General features: G+C 55.2%; 3 protein-coding genes, 1 long non-coding RNA gene and 5 other non-coding genes across 19 annotated transcripts; 8 read left to right on the top strand and 1 right to left on the bottom strand.

Annotated features, from left to right (window-relative positions):
* Nucleotides 1–604: 604 nt before the first annotated feature.
* LOC125337490 lies at nt 605–3,838 on the top strand. Of its 9 annotated transcripts, none has more exons than XR_007208065.1 (4): nt 605–660; nt 1,557–1,623; nt 2,215–2,721; nt 3,360–3,838. It is a non-coding gene; the product is annotated as an uncharacterized LOC125337490 (long non-coding RNA). The 9 variants fall into 9 exon arrangements; XR_007208066.1 differs by having other exon boundaries at nt 621–660; nt 1,560–1,623; XR_007208063.1 differs by lacking the exon at nt 605–660 and adding an exon at nt 726–1,163 and having other exon boundaries at nt 1,284–1,623.
* On the top strand, nt 1,243–1,385 carry LOC125337563. The gene has a single exon (XR_007208096.1). It is a non-coding gene; the product is annotated as a small nucleolar RNA SNORA16B/SNORA16A family (small nucleolar RNA).
* Nucleotides 1,968–2,098, top strand: LOC125337564. Its single transcript, XR_007208097.1, has one exon. It is a non-coding gene; the product is annotated as a small nucleolar RNA SNORA44 (small nucleolar RNA).
* LOC125337565 lies at nt 2,303–2,419 on the top strand. The gene has a single exon (XR_007208098.1). It is a non-coding gene; the product is annotated as a small nucleolar RNA SNORA61 (small nucleolar RNA).
* Nucleotides 3,161–3,231, top strand: LOC125337561. The gene has a single exon (XR_007208094.1). It is a non-coding gene; the product is annotated as a small nucleolar RNA SNORD99 (small nucleolar RNA).
* A 1,104-nt stretch (nt 3,839–4,942) lies between the features above and the next one.
* RAB42 (RAB42, member RAS oncogene family) lies at nt 4,943–6,299 on the top strand. The gene is made up of 2 exons (XM_048326742.1): nt 4,943–5,205; nt 5,885–6,299. The coding sequence occupies exons 1-2, from the start codon at nt 4,943–4,945 to the stop codon at nt 6,297–6,299; spliced, it is 678 nt and encodes a 225-aa protein (XP_048182699.1).
* Nucleotides 6,300–6,644: 345 nt separating this feature from the next.
* LOC125337256 (ras-related protein Rab-39B-like) lies at nt 6,645–8,642 on the top strand. Its single transcript, XM_048326741.1, is given in 4 exon segments — nt 6,645–6,678; nt 6,681–6,784; nt 6,786–7,045; nt 7,894–8,642. Coding segments are annotated over 4 exon segments (831 nt in total). The 3' UTR covers nt 8,327–8,642.
* A 1,122-nt stretch (nt 8,643–9,764) lies between these two features.
* TAF12 (TATA-box binding protein associated factor 12) lies at nt 9,765–16,497 on the bottom strand. Of its 3 annotated transcripts, none has more exons than XM_048326961.1 (6): nt 16,397–16,497; nt 13,331–13,582; nt 12,073–12,150; nt 11,174–11,288; nt 10,899–10,987; nt 9,765–10,234 (listed from the first exon to the last, which is right to left on the bottom strand). In XM_048326961.1, exons 2-6 carry the CDS (start codon nt 13,496–13,498, stop codon nt 10,199–10,201), a joined length of 486 nt encoding a protein of 161 aa, XP_048182918.1. In that variant the 5' UTR covers nt 13,499–13,582; nt 16,397–16,497; the 3' UTR covers nt 9,765–10,198. The 3 variants fall into 3 exon arrangements, with proteins under 3 accessions (XP_048182918.1, XP_048182920.1, XP_048182919.1); XM_048326963.1 differs by lacking the exon at nt 16,397–16,497 and adding an exon at nt 15,225–16,010; XM_048326962.1 differs by lacking the exon at nt 12,073–12,150.
* Nucleotides 16,498–16,861: 364 nt separating this feature from the next.
* LOC125337559 lies at nt 16,862–16,990 on the top strand. Its single transcript, XR_007208092.1, has one exon. It is a non-coding gene; the product is annotated as a U11 spliceosomal RNA (small nuclear RNA).
* Nucleotides 16,991–17,080: the final 90 nt, after the last annotated feature.

The following is a 17,080-nucleotide window of genomic DNA, read 5'->3' as shown; positions in this document are numbered from 1 at the left end:
TTGGCTTTAAATGGCTGAGGGTTTATTTTGTTGCTGATCTGGCGTGTTTGGAGGGAATTACCAGCTCAAAAGGCCATTACTGAACACTGGGAATTTTTTCATCTGTTCATTTGCTCAGAACAGATCAAAAAATGACCATCATTTTTGCCCTTTCTCCAGGGCTTGGGTAGGAAGCAGTCTCAGGCTTTTTTGGCTGATTTCCCACGATGGCTGTGCTTTCCGCATCAGTACCAGCAGCTGTTCCAGCACTCCCTTCGAGCCCGTTGGCAGGTGCTCCCATTTTAAATCCTTTCCACGGATTATGGATCATGAGCCAGGAGCCTTACAGAGGTATTTTGTTGGCAAACAGACTTCTGTTTCCAAGAACCTTTCCTTCTATTCCCGAGGGTGAACTGTTCCCTCCATGTTCCAAAAGAGAGGAAGGAGTAGGGGAAACGCAGCTGCTGCCTTCAGCTTTTCCAAGAGCAACCCCTGGTGTGCACCTTGCATAGAAGAGGAGAGAGAAATTGTGCTTGCGCCACCCGGACTGGAGAATCATTTACGTGGGGTGGGGGTGTGCAGCTTCTCCCAGTGCTAGTGGGGGTTGTGAATCACGGGATCATGACATAGTTTGGGTTGGGAGGGGCCTGAAAGCTCATCTCATTCCACCCGCTGCCATGGGTAGGTTGTTTGCGGGGCTTGTTTATCCTTTGGGATGGGATGGAGGGGAAGGAAGGAAGGAAGGAAGGAAGGAAGGAAGGAAGGAAGGAAGGAAGGAAGGAAGGAACGAACGAACGAACGAACGAACGAACGAACGAACGAACGAACGAACGAACGCTGGCGGGGGCTGTAAGCAGCGCGATCTACAACTCCCAGAGGCCTCTGCGGGAGGGCCGGGCACCAGCAGCCAATCGGAGCCCGCACCTCAGCACTATAAAATGTGGCCTCGGGCCAACTTCCGTCTCTCTCGGCTATGGCGGCGAGTGGGGGTAGCGGTGCGGGGGGCCATCCGGGACCATCCACCGGCATCCTTCGTCCCCGGGGCGCCCCCGCCGCATCGGCACCGCCGCATCGGCACCCCGTGGCTATGGCGCCCGGCGGCGGCGCTTCGGTGCGCTCCGAAGGCTGCGAAGGGCAGCGCGGCGTTGTTCCCGCCCTCCTCCCCGGGCCCGGCCCGGCCCCGGGTGAGTGAGGGACCCCTGAGGCTGAACTAATCCCCTGTCCCGGGACAGGCGGTGGCGGGCGGAAGAGCCCTGCGGACCCGCCCGGCCCTATCGAAGCTGCGTCTGTCGGTGCTGTGGCAGATGCGGTCAAAAAGGAGCCGAGAGCAAAGGGATTTTCCTCGACGGTCGCCGCTCAGTTGGAGCCTTCGTAGCTGTCCGGCAACATTTCGGGAAAGTACACGGCCCGCCGTGGGCTAGGGGTGGTTACTGGTGCTGGAAGCAGACAGCTGCCGCAAATCCCTGCCCCTGGGGTTCAAACTGACGCGCGGGGGGGCTGGATATCTTGTCTGTAGTTTTGTTTCAATTTACTTTTCTTGTGATTTACTTAAAGCTCAGGATTCTCTTCTTCCCCAGCAGCATCGTGGTATAGAAGGTGATCCTGGAGCATGGGATGGCTGGTGACGGCCTCAGCTTTGCGCAGGTGAGATGGGCGATCCAGGTTCTGGAGTCCTCCCTTGGGCTGAGAATTTGGTAGGTTTTGTGGCCTCCCTGGGCCAGAGCAGGAATCAGCAGCGTTTCCTGCCCCTCTGCTATTGGACAGTGCCATCACATGCTGTTCCAAGGTCATGGATCCTTCATAGGGCTTGTCCTTGGGGCTGGGCCCTGCAAACTCCCTTAGTTCTTGCTCCATCCAGATCTTGTGTGGGTGAGATAAGGGCAGTTCCTCTCTCTGGGCCTGGCTAGAGGCAGAACTAGGAATCAACCCTGATCCAGAGCCAGTCAGTCACTCTGTCACAGACTTTACTGGATAAACTCCATGTTTGCGTGCATGTTTATCCAAGAGCTGTGGCTCCACGCAGTAGCTGCAGGTCTCCAACAACATGCCAGAGCAATAGGAAGGTCTTTGACTGCTGGGCCCCTTCTGCCTGTGGCTGTCACTCACCCCTCCGATACATTTTTGGGAGTTGGGCTGTTGCTTGCTTGTGCTTTCAGGGTGGGATGAGTCAGGGCTTTGTCCACATGAGTCTGCAGCCCACTGCTGATATTGGGGGTATGTTGTGATGTCTTCCAGGGGTCCTGGGTGTTCCAGAGCTCACCCATCTGATGAATAAACCCAGGTGAGAAGGTAGTAAGTATCCTTGTTAGAACTCCACAGCCCATCCCTCCAAATCCCTTTCCCATCAGATCTGAATACCGATCTTGTGGTCGAAAAAGGAGGAAGAGTAAAATTCATGCTGGTCTTGGGCTCTCTGCAGGTGTGTCCTGTGCTGAGAGGGGCCACTAGGAAGACAGGCTGTGCCAGCCTCACTGTTTTGGGAAGTCTGGTTGGGAAGGAAACCCCTGGTCGGGAAAAGGGGTAAACGTTGGGCACAGGGGGCAGAGGTGCCATGAAGGTTGGAGGGCTGAGATTTGTTGGGAGAATCTGAGCCATGGATTTACAGTGACCCATCGGCTTCAGGCATTAAACTCTGGCTCAATTTTTTCAGCAGTTACTCTGGAAAAGGGTGAGCTCTGTCCCAAGGGTTTCAGCTTGCTTCCCATAGGACCCGAGTTGTGGGGAAGCTGCAGTGTGGAGCATGTGAGTGTCCTCTGGGGAACTCCTGGTGTTGGGCTGTAAGTTTAAACTAGATACTGGGAGGAATTCCTTGGCTGTGAGGGTGGGGAGGCCCTGGTTGCCCAGAGAAGCTGTGGCTGCCCCGTTCCTGAAGTGTCCAGGGCCAGGATGGATGGGGCTTAGGGCAGCCTGGTCTGCTGGAAGGTGTCCCTGCCCATGGCAGCGGGTGGAACGGGGTGAGCTTTTAAGGTGCCTTCTAACCCAGACCATTCTGGGATTGCATGATCTGGAGTGGGGCCTGGAGGACAGGGAACAGTTCGAACTGACTGTGCCTGTGCTGGAAGTGGCCAGTTTTTTACCTGGACTGTGCAGGTGGGAATGATCAACCTCATTTTGGAGGTTTTTAATTGGCCAGAGTTGTGATCTGTGGGGCAGGGTGTGGGTGAGATCAGTGGCAGTGCAGCCTGGTCCATGATGACTCCTGAGTCTGGAGACTGTTGGATGAATCCTGCGGATATGGGGCTGAGGCCGGGCATGAGCTACCCAAAACCACAGGGCACAGTGGGAACATCCAGGAGTTGCAGAACGTAGATAGAATCTGACACAGCACTGAGCCCAACTGCTCATCACTCAGCTGGATTCTTTTTTATCCCTTTTTTCAGGTCTAAGCAGAGGGTGAGTCATCCCTGAGAGACTTGGTGCTGCAGTGCCAGACTGTTCTTTCCCAGCCCTCTCCTCTGGAAGTGGGAGCTCTGCAGAGCCAGATCCTGGCTCCTTCCCAAGCTGTGAGCTCCACCAAGGGGGATCAGCCACTTCTGGGCTCCACTCACCTGCACTGGAAGGTGATGGAACTGGTTTGGCTCCAGGTGTTGCTCAAGCTCCTGTTCAGGTGCTCCACGTAGAAGAACAGTCTGTTCCATGGAGTTTTCTCAGGAGAGGGTCTGGATATACTGGATGTATATATCTGAATATATCTGGATATACTTTGTTAGAGCACAGCACCAATAATGCCAAGGGTGGTGGGTTTGATCCCTGTATGGGCCATTCACTTAAGAGTTGGAGTCAATGATTCCTGTGAGTCCCTTCCAGCTTGGAATATTCTCTCCGTGATAAGAGTTTGAATAAATGCAATTACTTCAAATCCTTGCGGTGTGTCCCGTGTTTGGGTTGCATTGGGATGGGCTGAGGCTGGGCTGGCTCTGAGCTAGGGAATCTTGAGCATCCCCTTCCAGTGGTGCTCACCAGTGTTCAGGGGCGAGTTCCTGTCCTTGTTGCAGCACCTGCCACTGGGGGTGTCCCCCACAGCCCTCAGCAGTTGTCCCTGGAATGCAGAAACACACCTGGGCCTTCACGGAGGTGCTGGAGTGGCTCCTGCAACCCTGGGGTGTTCCAACACCCTCAGCTGGAGAGCCTTGGTGATTCTGGTTGCTTGTTTTCTCACCATGGAGAAGAATGGGTTGTGGGGAACCACAGCCTCTTGAGTTGGAGCCGCTCTCTTGTTTCCTGTCCCTGGATGGCTGGCCTGTGGCAAAGCTCCTCCACCCGAGGTGACCTGGCTGCCGAGAGTACTTTGTCCTGGAATATGCAGCTGGTGCCTCTGACTTCTGGTCTCCTACCTGCAGGTCTTGAGAGCCCCTTTGCTGTGGAGCGTCTCCCAGGATCTTGGCTTCTGGGGGACACTAGTGAGTGTGCACTCACAGCCTGGCTCTCCCTGTTGTCACCAAAGCCAGGGTGACAGAGCTGGCGTGTGGCAACACTAAACATCCCGACGACAACAAAGACTAAAGTGCCATTATGTTGCAAGGAAGTGATTAGAGCTGAACCTGTGTTGCTGCTAAAGTTTGAAATGTTGGGCTGTTGCTGGGATTTGTGTTTTGGAACTTGGTGGTTGGGAAGCAGGCAAATGGAAAAAAATAGTTTTAAAAACAGGGGAATTAAAAAGGCAAGTTACTTAACTCAGTGTTTTTCCTAAGTGGTTAAAAGAACTATGCAGCAGCTCCACAAACCGTTTTTTGTATGTACGCCTGGGAAGAAGACTTAACCCTCTTTTCCTCAGGGTTACCGGGAAGGATGAGGAGGGAGCTGGCAGCTGCTCCCTCCCTGGGACAGTTTGTTTGTCCGCCCGGGTTACTGCGGGGCCAGAGCCGTCCCTGTCCCCAGGTGGGATAGGGACAAGGGTGGAGACCTGTCCTGTTGCCGCCAGCACAGCAGGAACGCAGTGGGTCGGGATCCGGCCAGCTCAGCCATGGAGGTAGTGACAGATTCCCCCCCCCAGGATCCCGACTCCGAGAGACACTTCCAATTCCGCGTCATCGTGCTGGGGGACGCGGCCGTGGGCAAGTCCTCGCTGCTGCGCTGCTTCGCTGAGGGGCCGGGTGGGGGTCCTGGTGGGGCGGCCACCTCCGGCCCCACCGTCGGCGTCGAGTTCTACAGCCGGACTGTCCTGATGCCACCCACCGGCAAGGCCAAGCTGCAGCTCTGGGACACAGCTGGCCAGGAGAGGTTCAGGTGAGGCGGGTATGCGGACCCCAGCACCCCACTGCGTTATCCTCCCACCCTGGGGTGTTTGTAAATCCCCGGCCGGGCGTGCAGGGACAGGCAGCGATGGCTCACTGGGACGGTGCTGCTTTAGGGACCAGTGACACCTTGTGCTGAGTTGGCAGCGACACCGAAGCTATTTAGGGGGGCAGCCAAGGGAGCAGGGCCGGGTGCTGGTCTCGGTGTGCCTGAGGGCTGGGGCTGGGTGGTTTCTTTCCTGATTGCATCAGTCTGGAGCCAGGAGCGCCTGGGAGTGTGAGAGAGGCTCAAATGGGGCGCAAAGGGCTGAAGAGCCAAGTGCTATGGCTGGAGCTGGGCTCCCCATCCCTGGGAACCTTTCAGAGACCCCAGGGTTGGTCTGGGGGTGCCCTGTTCCTGTCCAGGGCTGCCTCATCCCTACTGCATCCAGGGCTGTTGGAGGGATAATGATACCACAGAGTCCTCGAAACCCCCACAGGTCTTCTCTGGAGCCCTCCAGTCTGGGGAGAGGGATACCGAACAGAAAAGGGGAGTTTAAATGCCCAAGACAGGTCTCCCTTCCCCACTTCCAAGGTCCAATCTGTCACCCAAAAATCTCCCAAGCCCCATCTGAGGGTTGTCGGTGTGAGAGCTCCCCAGTATCCTTTGAAACCCTGCTGGGTATGCCCAGATCCATCACCAGGTCCTTCTACCGGAGTGCGGCAGGGGTGCTGTTGGTGTTTGACCTCACCAACCGGGCATCTTTCGAGCACGTCCCCGAGTGGTACCACGAGGCTGCGGGGGACCAACCGCCTGCCTTCGTCCTGGTGGGACACAAGTGTGACCTGGTGGCCGAGCGAGCCGTATCGGCAGAGGAGGCTGGACACCTCGCTGCCACCCTGGGCATGGCCTTCGTGGAGACCTCGGCCCGCAGCAACGTTAACGTGGAGTTGGCCTTCCAGACTCTGGCTGGGGGTATCCAGCAGGCCCTGGGCCGGGGGGTCCTTGCCCCACACCAGGGATGTGATGGTATCAGGCTCATCTCCAGCCAGAGCTGCCGCCAGCCCACGGCATGGAGGGAGCCCCAGGAGCGCTGCCGGTGCTGATGGGGATAAAGGGACATGGGACCCCGACTCATGGGGATGCTTCTCTCTCCACCCGGTACCTGCAGCTCTTGGGTGATTATGAGGTTGGGTCTCCCACCTGGGCTTGGGTTTATTTCAGACCTTAATCTGAGTGCTCTGAAAAAATAATACTCTGGTGTAGGAGTGTTTTTAATAAATCTAAGACTTTTCCACACTAAATAAAGGCTATGCCAAACACCACATTCCAGGCAGGGGCACAGCACTCAACCCATGGCATGGGAGATCCTCTGCTTTGGGGGTCATCGCTGGTGGGGCAACAGCCCCCCTTGTCTGTGACACTTTTCCGGGTCTCCTGTCTGTAGGAAAATGGGAGCAAGCACCCCTGAGTGCTTCCAGCTGGATGGAGCCAAAATAAAGGGGACAAAGGGGCTCCAAAGGGGCCGCACAGCACCAATGGTGCTGGGAACGCCTCCTGGGTGGAGGAGTTCCCTGCCTGCCTGAGCACGCTCCTGGTGCGGGGGTGGTGGATCCTGGCAGCCGGCAGAGGCACCGATGGAGCAACGATGGCAGTACCAGTTCCGGGTGATCATGCTGGGGGACTCGACTGTGGGGAAATCCTCGCTGCTCCGGCGCTACACCGAGGGCGTCTTCCTGGATGCTGTCAACCAGACGGTGGGGGTGGACTTCTACGTCCAATTCGTGGAGCTGGAGCCGGGGCTGCGAGTGAAGCTGCAGTTCTGGGACACAGCCGGGCAGGAGAGGTTCAGGTGGGTCCATGTGGTGGGGAGGGGTGGTGGAGATGTGTGTCCCCCTCCAGACTTGGAGTGGAATGTTGTGATTCCAAGCCCAGGGAGGTCCTCGATGTGGCTATGTTCCCACTGGTCCCTTTGGGTGAGGAACCACCGTGCCAGAAGCCAAAGCCAAGGGAAAGGAATGCTTGGGACTGCCTTGTAAGCCCTTGCTCCAGCTCTGAAGGGGGTACAGGACTCCCCCAAGAACCCCCCTGCCACACCAGCTGCAGAGGGGCTGGGGAACAGCTGGGAGCCCACTGGGTGCTGGGCAAAACCTCTTCCTCAGCTCAGCTGCCAGGAGCCTTCACACCTCACTGTGAGGCTGTCTCCACCAGCCAGGCAGCTCCTGGGGACAGGAAAGCTTGGGAGATGTGGCTGCAGGGGATGGGAGAGTGGCAGATCTGGGTTTGCAGGAATGGGAGAGTTCCAGGACTGTTGTAGCAGAGATGAGAAAGTACTGAGAACATGGCAGCAGGGACAGAAGAGCTCCAGGACCGTGACAGTAGGGATGGGAGAGCTCCAGGACTGTGGCAGCAGGGATGGTGCAGCCCTGGGGACATGGCTGCAGACACAGGGGCACTTGGGGGCTGTGGCTGCAGGAGACAGATGAGCGTTGGTGGCTGAGCAGGGACAGAGCTGCCCCTGGAGCTCTTACGGACACAGCAAAAGGCTGATTATCCTCCCTCTCATGGTGCTTTGAACGCAAGGTGCCACTGGCAGGAGCAGGTCCTAGCCAGGGCTGCTCTGCAGGCAGGGAACATGCTGCCCGAGGTGGCACAGGAAACCCTGGGGGCTGCTCACCTCCCCTGCTCTTGGCACCCCAGGTCTGTGACTCGCTCCTACTACCGCAACTCAGCCGGGGGGATGCTGCTCTTCGACCTCACCAACCGCGCGTCCTTTGAGAGCATCCGGCGATGGCACCAGGAGGTGACTGACACGATCCAGCCCTTCCGCATGGTCTTCCTGCTGGTGGGGCACAAGAGTGACCTGGCTGGGCAGCGCCAGGTGGGCCAGAGGGAGGCGGGGAAGTTGGCGGCCTCGCTGGGTGTCCAGTACGTGGAGACCTCAGCCAAGGATGCCTCCAATGTGGTCCAGGCCTTCCAGATGCTGACAGTGGCCATTTACCAAGCGCTGCAGACGGGGCGGTTGGTGGCCACTGAGGCTTGGGACGGGGTGAAGAGCAGCGTCCCACTGCCGGTGCTGCCCAAGGCTCAGGGGCTGGAGAAGGAGGAGAAGCAGAAGAGATGCTTCTGCTAGAATTGGGGACACTGGCACGTCAGGGACATGCTGGGCTCAGGAGGGGAAATGGATATGGAGCAGTCAGGCACAGGCAGGAGCAGCACGGCCACATTAAATACCCCTGGTCACCCTCTGCCTGCCTGTGTTTTCCTGGGAAAGAGGAAGCGTGTTGGAAGGGTGAAGTCTTCAGGTGGGACTTCACAGGCCTGCAGAGGTCAGCGTCAGCCCCTTCCCCTATTCTCTCCTGTACTGACTGAGACCCAAATCATAAAGCCCTAAATTCTTTAAGTCTTCCCAAATAGAATTAAAAGTGACAAATTTATCATGGAACTCAGATTATGTGTCTGCCACTCTGGCTGAGTACATGCCTAGTTGAGTTCAAAGCAAAAATAACCACATGCCATTCTGAGGAAGTGCCCACTTTCCCTTTTAGATTAATCTTCATGCAATTTAATTTGCAAAAAACCCCTCTCTACAAGGCTGTAGAAAGGAGCTCCCCAGGCTCCTCATCCGGCAGTGACATGAGGAGAGGAGCGAGCCCAGGATGGTCCTGCAGTCGCTTCACCCACCCTGGTTTCCCCTGTGGGTACCGGGAACTTCCAGAGAGCTGGGCAGGGAGGATGAGCCCAGCTCTGCCCAGGGCTGCAGGAGCCTCCCCGTCGTGCAAGGGTTTGCAGTGCTGTCAACTCCCTCATCCCCACAACAGCCCCTGCAGCTTCCCTGAGGTCTGAGCAGAGCAGCAGGAACAGGCAGGGGCATGTGGCCTTCGTTTTCAATGTCCAGGCACAGACAATCAGGGGGACCTTGACTTCCGGCCCTGTCACAACATCCCCCTCCCAACAGTCCAAATATCCCAGAGATGGGGAAGGGACTCCACCCTGGGTTGGAGGTCAGGAGGGAAGCGACCTGCCCACCCTGACTGGCAGGTGAGGAACTGGCCAGATCCTTGCAGTCTAGAAGGGTCTGGAGGGGAAACCTTTGGAAGAGCAGCTGAGGCCACTTGGTCTGTTCAGCCTGGAGGAAACAGGAGAGACTCACCGGGGTCTGCAGCTCCTCCCAAGGGACACCTCCAATCTCTGCTCCCTGTGACCAGGGACGGGACCTGAGGGAAGAGCTGAAGCTGTGTCAGGGGAGGGATAGACTGCATATTAGGAAAAAGTTCTTCCCCTAGAGGGTGCTCGGGCACTGAACAGGCTCCCCAGGGAATAGGCATGGCTCCAAGGCTGCCACGGCTTTGGACAATGCTCTCGGGCATTGGGTGGGGTGTCCTGGGCAGGGCCAGGAGCTGGATTCAATAATCCTTGGGAATCCTTTCCAGCTCAGGATATTCCACGATTCTGCTCACCATAAACTCCCAGATCTCCCATAGAACAGCACCATACACAGAGCCAAGGTGGCACTGTCCCTGCCATCCCCGTGCAACGCTGCCTGAAGAGCACAAGTCTATGCCAGGATCTTAGATTAATAATTTCTTTATTCATGTAAAACAAATGCAAGTATTTATATAAACACTGACATTACAAAGTACTGGAGCAGGTAGGGGCAGGAAGGAGGAAACAAAAACCTCTACAGATGCTTCTAATACTGTCCCACACACGATCAAATGCTCTGTCCCTTGGATAATCACTTGTACGATAAACCACTTTCAAGTCACAAATAAAAGTCTCTGTTTGAGATATGTCGCACTCTGAGGAGGAACGAGGAACAGGGCGTAGAATGTTTTTGGCAGGTCTCCTCATCAAGTCAAGATATTGCTGCACCGTTAGTAAAAAATAGATGCTTCTCTGTAAAGCATTAAAAAAAATATCCCACAGGTGACATCGTGGAGGCTTCAGTGGAGAGGCAGGTATCCCAAACTGCACTGGCAGCGTCTCTGGCTCTGCCCAGGGGCTATTTCTTGGTAGTTTTGCGGATCAGTGCCATTCTCTGCAACAAGAGAGGGAAAACCATGGGAAGCCGAGCAGCTCAGAGCAGGTGACTGCACAACCACTCACAGCAGGAAAAAGGTGCTCCCAGGATGCTGCCTGACTTGCTTCCACACAAGTCTTTCAGGTCTGTTTGAATCTTAATGGGGTCCCAGGCTGGAGCCAGAGGAGAAGGAAGTGTCTGTGCTGCTCCACTTGGCACCCTGGGGCGGTGGGATCAAAGCCCATCTCAAGGCGCCCCCTCTCTGCCCACTGGGAGCTGCAGCATCACCCATGAACCCACCGCAGGGCAGTTCCTTCTAGGCTCTAAAAAGCAATGGCCCAATGCAGCTTTAAAGCAAAATTAAGGGTATTTTTACAGTCCCTTTGCACAGAGATGGAGCTGCCAGGGGCAGCTGAGAAGTGTCTGTGTGCAGCTCCCCGTTGGTTTTAAGCCTCCCAAGCCCCTCAGCACCAAGAGCTGCTGCTTCACTTTGGGCAAAGCCAACATAGCTGAGGAGACACAGCAACCTCAAACCTCTGCACAAACAGGTCAGGAGGCTCTGGAAGTCGTTTCCAGTCCGAACCACTTGGAAGAGGCCACAAATTCACAGTGCCAGGAGGCCATGACCACCATCCCCGTATCAGCCTTCTATGTGATTCCTGGTGTTGTGAGGGCTCCTTACCTGTTTGTGAGCTTCTGTAGTGCAGGCTTTTTTGTAGGGCCTGATTTCTTCAGAACCAAAGCCCGGGATCCACATGTTCCACTGACGCTCTGGAATTCACAGAATGGTTTGAAACGGAATAGACATTAAAGCTCATCCACTTCCAACTCCTTGCCATGGGCAGGGATGCATTACCTACTCACAGGTTTCCACCACAGCAGCACAGCTGTGCCCCGACTCCAGGAAGAGCCGAGAGCTGGGGGTAGAGGGGGAAAAAACAGATAAAAGTCACTCACCAAGGTGCAACTGGACATCTTTCACTTCCAGGGTGTTGGACTTGCGATGCCGCGCGAGCTGGCAGGCGGCTGTCACCACGCTCTCGATGAAGTCATCGGCGATCTGTAGCAGCATCTGTGGTGGAACAAGGGCAACAACCAGCCTGGTCAGCACTAAGCAGTTGAAATTATGTGGGGAGATGAAAACAAGCCATCAGAAGCTGGTATTTAGAAGTAGAGAATGTCCTGAATTGGGAGGGACCCACAAGAATCATCCAGGCCAACTCCTGGCCCTGCACAGGACACCCCAGCAATCTCCATCCTGTGCCTGAGAGCGTTGTCCAAATGCTCCTCGAGCTCTGGCCGCCTGGGGAGCTGGCATTGCCTGGGGAGCCTGTTCAGTGCCCCAGCACCCTCTGGGGGAAGAACCTTTCCCTGATCTCCAGCCTGACCCTGTCTTGGCCCAGCTCCAGCCGCTCCCTGGGTTGTGTCCCTGTTACAGAGAGCAGAGATTGGAGCTGCCCCTGGGGAGGAGCTGCAGCCCCTGCTGAGCTCTGCCCTCAGTGTCCTCTGCTCCAGCTGAACACACCAAGTGCCTTCAGCCGCTCCTCCTGTGGTTCCTCCCGATCCTTCCCCATCTCCAGAGCCTCCTTTGGGCGCCCTCTAATAGCTTCAGATCTTTCTTGTATTGTGGCGTCCAAAACTCCACTCAAAGGAGTGGATTTCATAGGTCTTTGCTGCAATTGCAATTTTAGAAGCTTTTTTGGTACTGGGATGCAGAAAAACAGGGATGGCTGAAGGCTGCATGGGAAAACAGATGTTAAATGAACCAACGCTCCCTCCTTGGACAAAGGGCCACTGATCTGTGACAAATCCCAAAATAGCTCTTTCTGCAGTCTCTTCTATGGCTTGGAACCTACTTCTTCCACATCTTCATCCAGCTGCTCGTTCGGATCCACCTCACGCACCAGGTCCTGCAATTTCTTCTTGGTTAAAACCTGAGCGTGTGGGAGGAGAGGAAGGATTTACTGCCCTGTTCCAGCAAAGAAGCTGCCCACGGAGCACAGCCACAACCACAAACACCTCCTCCCCCGTGCCCCCAGGGCCGAGTCACACTGTTGACACAGTCTATCAGCTCAGGAATGGCAGAGATAAGAAATATCAGGTGTTAAGGAGTCATTTTCAAGCACCAATGGTTGCTCTGGACATGACTGGAGTTCAGCAGCCAGGATAAATGTTACCAGCACTAAAATGCTGCTGGCAAGGAGTAGAAAGGCAAAACTACAAGCGTTAAGATGCAGACTGCAAGTGCAGTATGCATCAGTGACTAAAGTTGTGCTCAGGGCATGAGGGAAGCATTTCCATGGCTCTAGCACTTATCAGCTTTAGTGCTTCACATGGAAAACAGAGATGTGGGAATGCTAGGTTATTCCAACACAGTCAGATGTGGCAGGGAGCAGAAACCACACTGGGCTGAACAACAGGATGCCGAGTCTTAAAAGATATGGATGGAAGTTGTCAGCCTGGTCAGGTCAACCAGGCACAGATGGGAAATTCCTGACCTTCCTTGCTCCCTCACTGCTGTGGCTGTTTTGTGCTGGGGTCTAGTGCACTTCCCAAGAGTCTGGGTGCCAGCCAAGCCATCAGGGAGCAATGCCAGGGCATTCCCTGGGCAGCACTATGTTTTATGCGGATTGAAGGCTCCATGCCAGGTTGGGTTGGAAGGGACCTTAAAGCTCATCCCATTCCACCCCCTGCCACGGGCAGGGACACCTTCCTCTGTCCCAGGTGGCTCCAAGCCCCATCCAACCTGGCCTTGGACACTCCCAAGGATGGGGCAGCCACAGCTTCTCTGGGAAACCTGCACTTCACCACCACCCATTTCTCCCCATACTTCTCCCATCTAAACCCCATTTAAAAATAACTTCCCCTGGCACACCCCAATATACATTTTCCTAAGACTGGAAAAACCTCTACACCTACAGCATCCAAACCCCATCCAGCCAGGAAGCACCTGGGAGGGAGGAACTCTGCGAGGAAGTTTTGCTGGCTCAGTAACTGATACTTTAATAAACATTGTATTTCTGCTGGTGATTGAAAGAAGGTGAATGAAGCCATAGGCAAGTCCGTGATGCCTGAGCATCATCCCTGCTGTCCCAAAGTTGGGGATGGAATTACCTGGTTGCTTTCAGGACTGAGCCGCCCTCCTCCGCTGGGCGTTCCTGGCATCTTTGCCACAGTGGTGCTGTTGGCCATGGAGCTCTGGGGGGGGGTGCTGGCTGGTTCCGGCTTGATCGAGGAGAAGTTGGAGAGGTTGATCAAGGTAGAAGGGCCAAACTGGTTCATAATCTGTTGGGTTTTAGGTTTTAGATCATAAAGCTTGTCTAGGTCCTGCTTCTCCTTGGGGTTGTAGGGATCCAAACCAATCAACTGGAAAGGGAGAGGAAAGCCATGGTTAGCAAACAGAAGGAATTCAGCAGGATGAACAGGTCTTTGTCCAGACAAAACTGCAGTGTTCTGACGGGGCCTGAAGCTTATAGATCAGGAATCTCTACTCACAGCATGAAGGGAGAAGTGATGCTTAGTAGCAGAGAAAACCTTCCCTGGTGTACGGAAAATGAAGTTTTCCAGAAGCACGGTGGCTGCACGCTGGTGACAGAAGCACTGATCCACCCACCCATTCATCCCTTGAGCTGAACCCCCTCACATCCACCCCCACACGGCCTTCCTGAACCCATTTCCCACAAAGAACAGAGCACTCAGAGCAGATTTAACTGCAGGACATGGCTCGTTCCTGCTGCAGCAGCATGGGATCTCTCATCTCTACAATCCAAAGCCCTGGAGAGAAGGCAGGGCCCAGCCTCCCTGGGGTCTCCACAGGGTGGGGGTCTTGTTTTTGGCAGCATCATGCTCTCACAGCCCAGCCTGCAGTGACCCCTCCACCTGGGATTGACAACATCGGTTCATTCTGGGTTCTGAGAGCACAATCTGGTGCTCAGACGGGGAGGAACACGTGTGCCCACACCTGCCCCTTGTTCCTCCCACATCAGGCAACTGAGAGCCACAGGAAATGGAGTGGGATTTACGGAGCTCCCAATGGGGAACCACAAGTAGATTGTGTGGTTATGCAGATCCTCCAGGTGCTGAAGTTACTCAGGGTGTTGGTCATGGGGTGAACACTGACTGGCACCTCCTCTGTTTCTACTCTAAGCCCCAGGCTCAATGAAGTTTTGCTCTGTCTTCACTGGTTTGTGACAGGAAATTCATCCAAACCCTGCACCTTCCACTACCACAACCATCGTGGGCAGCAGTGATGGGTCTGTCACCGGGAAAGAGAGTTTAAGGAATGGTTTGATGGCAAAGCCTCTTGTGGTGGGGCCAGAGATAGCTGAGAAGCTGAGGCTGAACTCACAAGAAGAGTTTAACCAGCTTTACGGGACACTCACACACCGTGTCTGCTCCCTATTCTACAAACAGACATTTCCCCTCATCAGAGCAAGCTTGTTTGGATTAATTAATATCAAAACGCACACGAGAAAGCACATGGGAGGACTTAGAAGCAGCTGCTTTAGTGCTTCACTCCAATGCACACTCATGCACCTGCAGACATGGGGCCCTTTGAGGGGAGTTTATATCCCAAACAATCTTCTGCAGTGCCCTTGGCTCTGCTTCCAGCTCCATTTTAATTGAATTAACAATGGAAAATCATCACGCTTACACCCTAAACCCCTCAGCTGGCACTTCTGGCTGAGGAGCCCAGCAGAAGATCGTGAGGGACCTTCAGTCTTGATTTTAGCTGGGGTTGATCTCAGGCTGTTCACCCTATGCCTCACTTCACAGATCCACAAAGTAGGAATTCCTACCCACTATGTAGAGAAGGAAGCACCGAAATCCTCAGACACAAAGCCCCAAAATCCTTGGGCAGAAGCACTTCAGCAGCATAAAGTCGTTTTGTTGGTTTAGTCCCAGATCTTACTGCACCCTCCACATGCTGCTGAGATCCCTGAACACAAAACTCACGGGAGGAGCAGATTCACAGGGTAAGTCCCACATGCCAGCCCCATTTACTTACAGCTATCTGAGTGTCTAGATCTTTAATTACATCAGTGACTGCTGTGAGCCCAGTGAGTGGAGAAGCCATAGCCCACAGCCTTCCCAGAACATCAGCAGTCGGTGTTACCTACTCTGGCTTCCTCCTCTTCCACATAACTCTCATTCCTACAGGAACACCAGATATTTTTTGTATCACCCATTGTACGTAAGATGGTTAGAGGAAACAGTTTCACAAGTTGTCCTCACTACAGTGCCACAGGTTTCTCCATCAGAAAAGATCACACAGTGGCTGCTGCAGAGGACGAGCATCTGGCAGGATCCTGAAGAAAAATACGGCCAAATTCCCTTTTTCTGCCAGGAAACAGAGTATCCTGGTACCTGCTCATGTGCAGGCAAGCCCAGACCCTCACAGCAGCAGCTCCCTCCAGGGCAGGAGGGGGTTTTGGGGCTGCGATCAGTACCACGACCTGTTCAGCTCCGGGACAGCACAGTGTTAGAGCTGTAACTAAAATCCATGTTAATGACAAACAGCACATTCCCTGGACTGCTCAGGGGGCTCCCACTTCCACTAACCATAGTAATTTTCACCAAATATCTAAATATAATCATAGAACCTCAGAATGGCTTGGGTGGGAAGAATCCTTAAGCTCATCTCATTCCACCCCGTGCCATTAACCGGAACACCTTCCACTAGACCAGGCGGCTCCAAGCCCCTGGCCTTGGAAAATTCCAGGGATGAAGCAGCCACAGTCTCCCTGGGCAATCTGTGCCAGGGCCTCACCACCCTCACAGGGAAGAATTCCTTCCCAACATCCCAGCTAACCCTGCCCTCGGGCAGTGGGAAGCCATTCTCCTTGTCCTGTCCCTCCAGGTCCTTGTCCGAAGTCCCTCTCCAGCTCTCTTGGAGCCCGTTTAGGCAATGGAAGGGGCTCTAAGATTCTCCCGGAGCCTTCTCTTCTCCAGGCTGAACATCCCCAGCTTAAAGCGCTCACCAGCCCCACAGGGACCGCCGAGATGGGAACGAGTCCCCCTCCCCGTGCAGAACGTCCCCGCCAGGAGCCGCGGGGCAGAGCGAAGGTCACCAACCGCCACCAGGACCGCTCGGCGCCCACTCTTGTACTCCCTCCCGGATTTGCAGCATCCGGTGTGGAGCCCCCAGGTGCTCCGCGCAGCCCCCTCGAGCCCCCGTACCTCCCCATGACCCGCGGGCACGCCGAAGCCCCGCCGCCACCGCCGCGCTCCCTCCGCCGCCCGCCGACACCCGGCAACGCTTCCGCTTCCGGCCGTCGCCCCCACCAATGGGAAGCGGAGTCCCCTGCGCGCGCGCGCATCACCGCCAATCAGAAGCGACTCTGCCTGCGCGCGCGCCATGGCGCTCCCGCCAAAGGCGCTCCTCCTCCCCGCGCTGCTCCAGGGAAGAGGCGTGCCCAGCATGCCCTGCGCGATTTGCATAACCCTGGCCGACTAAAAAGCGGGGAAAACTGCACTTTTTTGAGGGAAAACCGGGAGAAATGTCAATAAGAAATGAGGAACTCGAGGAGGAAGGATAAAGGAATAGACACACAAACATGATGTTTGGTGTCTGTGGCGTCCCTCGCCGTGACCTGACGGTGCACTGGCGCTTCCCCATTTTGGATGGGGTAGGAGGAATATTTCAAAAAGGGCTTCTGCCGTGTGTGGCACGGGGGGGCTCCACGCCACCTCCGCGGAATCGACATCAAGAGATTTCGGAAGCACAATTTTTGTAAGGGAGGGCCGCCGGTAACCGCTTGTTCCGGCACCCCAGCGTCCGTGAACAGTAGATAACGAGTAGTGAGGGGGGCGGTGGCGTTGGCGTCTGCGCGTTAGAGAGAGGTTGTAGCTCCGCTGATTTTC

This window comes from Corvus hawaiiensis, chromosome 23 (genome assembly GCF_020740725.1).
Source record: "Corvus hawaiiensis isolate bCorHaw1 chromosome 23, bCorHaw1.pri.cur, whole genome shotgun sequence".
Taxonomy (NCBI): domain Eukaryota; kingdom Metazoa; phylum Chordata; class Aves; order Passeriformes; family Corvidae; genus Corvus; species Corvus hawaiiensis.
The sequence above is the reverse complement of the archived record's forward strand: the minus strand, read 5'-3'. Positions and strand labels throughout refer to the sequence as shown.

Bases quoted from the DNA above. Each gene is read 5' to 3' on its own strand.
- TAF12 (XM_048326963.1), bottom strand. From the start codon at position 15,293: ATGGCTTCTCCACTCACTGGGCTCACAGCAGTCACTGATGTAATTAAA. The intron at 12,151-13,330 runs GTAATTCCATCC...CCACACGCTCAG, and splicing joins TCAGTCCTGAAAGCAACCAG to GTTTTAACCAAGAAGAAATT. The intron at 10,235-10,898 runs GTAAGGAGCCCT...CTCTTGTTGCAG, and splicing joins CTACAGAAGCTCACAAACAG to AGAATGGCACTGATCCGCAA.
- RAB42 (XM_048326742.1), top strand. From the start codon at position 4,943: ATGGAGGTAGTGACAGATTCCCCCCCCCAGGATCCCGACTCCGAGAGA. The intron at 5,206-5,884 runs GTGAGGCGGGTA...GGGTATGCCCAG, and splicing joins GCTGGCCAGGAGAGGTTCAG to ATCCATCACCAGGTCCTTCT.